The 6,976-nt window shown below is 36.1% G+C and overlaps 1 protein-coding gene across 5 annotated transcripts in view; it reads left to right on the top strand.

Annotated features, from left to right (window-relative positions):
* The first annotated feature begins 3,630 nt into the window (after positions 1-3,630).
* Positions 3,631-6,976, top strand: part of LOC149567589 (FAM63A-like protein (DUF544)) — a 39,426-nt gene continuing 36,080 nt past the window's right edge. For all 5 annotated transcript variants that reach the window (XM_089820829.1, XM_089820832.1, XM_089820830.1 and 2 more), the window contains exons 1-4: positions 3,631-4,170; positions 4,955-5,073; positions 5,188-5,294; positions 5,497-5,584. In XM_089820829.1, the coding sequence (XP_089676955.1) occupies positions 4,026-4,170; positions 4,955-5,073; positions 5,188-5,294; positions 5,497-5,584 (459 nt within the window). In that variant the 5' untranslated portion in view covers positions 3,631-4,025. The remainder of the gene's footprint in view (positions 4,171-4,954; positions 5,074-5,187; positions 5,295-5,496; positions 5,585-6,976) is intronic.

The raw sequence follows: 6,976 nt of genomic DNA, 5'->3' as shown, positions 1-6,976 counted from the left end.
TAGTGTTATTCTCATCTGAATTAGAGTGCTAATCCTCCCTCTTTGACTGTGACTCCTCTGTTGAGAAATACTCCATTTGATTTGCCTTAGCCTTGAGAGGACACTTATGAGATAAATCCCAAGGCTCTCTGAAATTAAAACATAACTTCTTCTTTCTCAAATCATTCAGGGTGTCATTATCCAACTTATCTCTTTTTGGCTGAGCATCCTTGTGAAAAGATTTTTTATCCTTCTCCTTGTCCTTTTTCACATAAGAATCCCTGTGCTGAAATCTGCTTCTAAATGAAACATAGCTAGGTCATGCCCCTTGACCTAACCTCACAAGGGATTTGAGAGTCCATCCATAAACAACACTACTAACCTCCTCTCTGAAATATCTGTGACCAACACAACTAACCTCTGAAATTCATTGATATACATCTCAATTGATCCCCATTGCTTGAGTTGTGCCAACTCCTTAAACTGTAATTCAGGGTCCCTAGTATTAAATCTCTCTATGAGCTTCTCAGTGAACTCCTCGTAAGATGTGATCTGATTATGTCCCAAGGTTACCATGCCATGGTGGCACCACTCATGCGCCGGTCCATCCAAGTGAATAGTTGCATACTTTATAGCCTCCTCCTTAGGCATATGATTCAACTGCAAGTATGTATCTATCTTCTGCACCCAAGCTCGTATGGTCATCTTCCCTAAAGCATCATAATAAGGTAAAGAAAGTTTCCCAACTTTCTTTCTCAGCTCAAGGTTTTGACTTCTTCCTCCTGATCTGGGCATGTGTCTTATCCTCAAATCCATATAATCTCTGAGGGAAATATCCGCTTGAAACTCTAGTCCACTAGCCTCCCAATCCCTCTTGAACTGATCCTGTAACTCCGTAATCTATGGTTCATTAACTGGTTGAACTGGATCTCTAGGTGGGAAGGTGGGTAGAAGAGGTCTTGAGCTTGTTGTTCGAGCTGGGTGTGTAACGTGTCTAAAGTTATCAACCTCATTCCCATTGTTGCCATGTCCATTATTAATGTTATTCTCAAGTGCATTATTGTTGCATTGACCTCCATTATATCATTGCCCCTATTGTTGTCATTTCCCCCATTGTTATTATTTCCACTGTTGGCATCACCTGGATTAATATGGATGCCCATCTATCTAGCCATGAGCTACAACATCATATCCATTCGCCTATTCTGCTCCTGTTGCATACGCTGCCCCTCCTCTAATGTACCCAGTAACCTGAACATTACATTTTCCTGATCTGGACCAGTATTCCTGCCTCCGTCTAATCTTGTATTCTTGTCATCTTGGTCACCCATACTATTATCTCGTTCAAAGAATATCTCTTCTATGTCTGTATGACTGGATTGTATGTCCCTGTGCACAGATGAACTAGCCTCTTCGCTCTGCAAGTTTGAATTCCTACATTGTCTTGCTCTAGTATTATGGAAATTATAAAACCCTTGTCACATGCTCAAACATAAATGTTGTTTCAAACTATCTATAAGACCTCCACAGGATGGCAAGACTTATAGCTCCGATACCACTATAATGGGCACCCATTAGTTATAACTTCATGAAAGACTTTGCAAGAAAGCTCTGATACCATTGTAATGGGCACCCTAGAAATGCCCAAGAACTAAACCAATTGTTCAAAGAGATTGTAATGTCTTTGCATAGATTTAAACCACATAACATGAACAAAAAGAATTTATGCAAACTAATAATTGAACTACTGCTGAAATAATATTAATTCTCAAACTAATAAAATTAAATACATAGCAACTCACTAATTACTCTAGCATCATCAAATACATAACAAACTGTTCAACTCACTAATTACACCCAATCTGCTTGTAGTTGGAAATGCGTCCAAGTTGCCTGTTAATGAGTTGATAGCAATGAATTCCAAAGGCCAAACCCCAAGGGAATGACATCTAGAATGCCACAAGAGAGGATGAACGTCCTCTAATGCCAAGAACAAAACTATACATCCAAGTTCCTATCAAATGCAATTCACCATCATCCGATACAATAATCCGATGCTAAACAATGAAGGTCCTACCTCTATTTATACTTTCCCTTCACTCTTCTAGAAGGAAACAAAATATTAATTAATTACATTTACTAGAAGCTTCCCCCTTCCAATAATTAATGCACTCTCTAGAAACTCCTCCCTTGCAATACAATAATTAATTGTGCTTCTAGAAAATTAAATTACTAGAGGCTTCCCCTTTTCCAATAATTAATGCACCGTCTAGAAGCTTCTCCTTGCAATACAATAATTAATTAAATTAATTAAATATAAAGTCACCTTTTAATTTTAATTTATTTAATGACTTTATAAGAAATTAATTTAATCAATTTCTTATTTCTCCGCTTAGCTGTTGGAGAACATAAAGGCTAAGAACTCCACTAAATTGCTAAAAAATGGGGACATTACAGAAATTACTGTAGGACTCGAATCTCATCATTTCCCATTGCTGCAAATAGTAACCTCTTTGTTGATAAAGTTGTTCTATGTCTACATTTGCTTGTACCAATGATCTTTAAATGCATATAACTCTCACTCAGTGGTAACAAGAAACCCTTTGTCATTGGTGATAATAAGCCTCCCTCTCTACAACCCGTATAGTTGCTAACCCTTAGATAACCCATCGTTGCTCTTCAAGCACATGACACAATAAATCTTCCTAAGTGGTCCAAATTGATCTAGGGTATGCAATTTTAATTGTTCGACTACTTAATTCTAAAATTAATTAATGTTAATATTATTCTTATTTAATGAATTCATCAGTATCATCAATTGATAAATATCTTATATTTATATTTACATTTACACAACATGAATATTATTATTACCTTATAACAAAGATTTTTGTTATGAATAAATTCTATAAGAGAAATTGGGGAAATAAACTTGGAAGAAAACAAACTTATTATATTAGCAAGCTCAACCCAACATGTAGTCAACTCGGAAAGCCATACATAGGGGCCAACATTTCTTGGAGAGTTAAAGGTTTTATTGCACAACTCATAACCAATTCTCATCAATTGGGATGTGAAATTGGGTGATGCAAGACACCAGAAGAGTCTTGGCAAGAAAGAGTTTGCACGCTTTGCAACTCTCGAAAGGTGGAAACCGAGCAACACTTTATGTTAGAATGTGAGGCGTACAAGGATATCATGTTCAAATTTACGAATGTTATATCTGACAGCTCTTGACACAACTTATTTAGCGAGGAGAACATTGAGAAGTTAGATGGGATCATCTTCAGCTTACACAAAAAAAAAAAAAAAAGCCAAATTATTTAAATTTGTTTAGTTGAAAACTATATTTAGCATGATAGACGTTGAAATCATCTATCTATCTTTATATCTACCATCAATTTTACAACTATATACCTACTCCTCCTCACACATAACTTCAAAGACTCGTGACAATTATTTCTCCATTTTTCCCTTTCTATTTGCCAATTCGCATTACTTAAATCAGCGTGGATAATTTATTTATGGAAACCTTTTTGGTATTTCTTTGTTGTGCCTAAATTTTCACAAAGAGTCGAGAGGCGAGTAGCTAATGTGACCACGCATTTAAGAGGAGCAACTATTTAAAGCTTTAAGCAGAGCAAATATTTCAGCGGAGTAAAACATTTGGGCGAAGCGAGCTCGAGTATGACGATGCTTTAGAGAGTCCGCCATTAACCATTCGCGCCGGCCACTCCCGTTGATCGTACGTAGCACTGCCTTAGATACTGGCGTTCAGGCGTAGTCAACACCTTTGCTCCTTTCTCTCCTTTCCCTGCTCTGCCTTCAACTTTCAAGCAAACACTATATTTTTGTTGTGTCCACCTTTGCTTGCGCGATTGTGCGATAGACTCGCCCTCCTCGTTGGCGTGTTTATTGTTCTACTCAATTGCAGATTCTATTTATTTCCACCTCAATTTCACCTGCAATTTGAATTTTCCGACCTCAACAACACTGGAGCATAAGAAGAAATTGAAATTTAGCAATCCAATTTATTCGTAGATCTAATGGCGGTAGGAGGCAAGGAAGAAGAAAGGGCGGAGGAGGAGGATGTTGCGATAGTATACAAAACTAAGCTGGTACAGTTTCTGGGCCGATCCATTCCCATCATTCTTCAAAACGATAACGGTCCTTGCCCTCTATTAGCAATATGTGAGCTTCACTTCGTAAACCCTAACACTTTACTTTTTTTAAATTACAAATTCGTCTTTAGTTTCCTCTTTTTCCACCACACACACACTCTCTCATTTGAAAAGCATGACCTTCATTTCTATGCTTATTGAAAAATAATTTCCATCACTGGTTCTTATTTATTATACAAGAATTGTGTTTCTTGTAGGTAGCATTTCTGAATTCTAAATTATCTAAATTAACTATTATAAATTCTATCATCTTCCGTTGTCGGGCTTTAGTTACTCATTTCTTTATCTTTTGTTTATGATTATTATTTCCGTAGCTTAGTTCTGCGAAATCATTTTATTGATGAGATCCTCGAGGGTTTTGCTTTCCATTATTATCTGAAAACAGGCTTATGGTTGGTAGCGTTACAATTTGAAAAATACATTGAAAATGAATTTGTAAAGCTTTTTGAACAAAAAACTGTAGAATTTAATACATTGGTTTTCGATCGTACTCTGTGGTCCATCTTCAGTATAGAAAAATATTCCCCACGAATTTATCCTAAAGCCCTATGGTTACCGATACAAAATTCTCCAGCTATGCCTGTGATGTTTGTGCTTGCAATATAGAACAGGGCACGCTTTGTCATGTATTGGGCACACGGCTTTTGTGAATTATTGATGGATAAGGTCAGGGGGTCCTGTTATGCTAATCGACCAATGAGCAGCTTTGTTCTGTTGAGTGCGTGCTTGTAGACAGGGGTTTCTTTGATGCATCATTTTTACATAGCTTGCTTTCTAATTCATGTTGATGGCAGGCAACGTACTTCTTTTACGAAATATTATAAGTTTGAGCCCAGAAACCGCAGAGATTTCATTGCAAAGGTTGCTTTCCCTTGTCGCAGAAAGACTACTGGATGCAAATAGCAGTAGTGAGGTAAACTTTATGTATAATGAATTTAGCTGTAAGAGATAAAGAGCAAAGTTGTACGCCTATTAGATATATATAGAGTTTCTGGAATGAGGATGACAACACAATATGACTGTGCAGAACAAAGATTCTGGGTATGTGCAAAACCAGCAGCAGAATATTGCAGATGCAATTGATTTACTTCCTCGTCTTGCAACTGGGATAGATGTGAACGTCAGGTTCAGACAGTATGTTCTTTGCCCAGCATATTCAATCTGATCAAAGGATATTATTATTGAATTCATTAGAGTGCAGGGAATTTATCGGCAAAATGTTTACCAGTATATTTCCTGGATATATATTCTTTGTATCGGTCTATCCAGCTTTTGACTTGTCAAATTTGGATTCACATTATTATGGTCAGGTTTTTAATATTTATAATTTTTTCAGCATACATGATTTCGAGTTTACAAGAGAGTGTGCAATATTTGACTTGCTGGATATCGGGCTTGTTCATGGTTGGATTATTGATCCCCAGGTACAAATCTAATGAGGAAATCTTCAAAGATTAATCATTCCCTTATTCTTTCCATACTTTGTGGTTTATAAGGAGAAATATTTAATTAAATAATATATTTAAATCTGGAAAAGTCAGTTTTATACTGATAATGCAACATCTTTTATTAAACTAAATATTGACCTCTGTAAGTTTTATGTTCATAAGACCTTAGAATATTTGACTTAATATTTAGCTGGTGGAGATTATCTAGGAGGCAGTTGACATTTGAAAATGCCAGTGCATTTTATTTTATTGTACTGCAGGAGTTGGTAATGTAGTTATACTTGAATTTCCAACCAACAGTTAAAGTTTGATTAGTTGGGGGCATGTGGTCCTTGTGCACCATCGCTGTTGAGTTTAACATGGAAAGGACTGCCACGTTCAAAAGTTCCAAAACATTTAAAAGATAAATTTTGAAAGGAAAAATGGATAATATGTAGTGGTTTTTTTTGATCTATGATAATATGTTGTACTTTTACTCTTTAGGATAAGATTGGATAAGTAGAACACTCTAAGTAACTTTTTTCTGCTACGTAATTTTTTTGAAGATTGAAGCAATATCAGTTTCGGATGTGATTAACTTAAACATGTATTGAAGTAGGCTTTCCTTAGGTGGGCCTTGGAGATTGATGGTCCTACAATATTACTCTGTAGATGGGATTTCTCTATTCTGTGTTAGGAACCGTGTAATAACATGTAATAGATACCATCGTAAAGCAATTCAGAAGAAATTTATACCCACATTGAAGGAGAAATGAAAGCATACTAGTGTTCATGAGTGACCAAAATAGGTAAATGGGACTCAAGAATGGATCCACATGCAATAGACAAGAATTAAAAGAAAATTAATGTAATTGAAAACCCAATTCTAGACCATTTTACTGAAACATGTTTAGTTTAGTTGAATAAATGTTTTGGTCTAGTGTGTCACCTCGTGAAGCTCCGAGTAATCAAGCTGCTAGGCTAAACAAAGCTGCTGCTAGCCTTGGAGATGGATGGTCCTTAAATCCTAATCTATAGATGGGATTTTTCTATTTTGTGTTATGTATCCATATAATAACATGTACGAGATACCATCATAAAGCAATTGAGGAGAAATTTATACACACGTTGAAGGAGAAATGAAAGCTACTGGAGTCAATGAGTGACCAAAATATGTAAATGGGACCCAAGAAAATGGATCCACATGCAATAGACAAGAACTAAAACAAAATTAATGTAACTGTAAACCTAATTCTAGACCATTTTATTGAAACATGTGTGTTTTAGTTGAATAATTGTTTTGGTCTAGTGTGCCAATTTGTGAAGCTCCAAGCAATCAAGCTGCTAGGCTAATCAAAACTGCTAGCTTTGGAGATTGATGGTCAAAAA

This window comes from Cupressus sempervirens, chromosome 3, assembly GCF_028749045.1.
Source record: "Cupressus sempervirens isolate cs-2001-9-10 chromosome 3, ASM2874904v1, whole genome shotgun sequence".
Classification (NCBI taxonomy): domain Eukaryota; kingdom Viridiplantae; phylum Streptophyta; class Pinopsida; order Cupressales; family Cupressaceae; genus Cupressus; species Cupressus sempervirens.
Note: the sequence above shows the minus strand (reverse complement) of the source record. Positions and strands in the feature narration are given on the sequence as shown.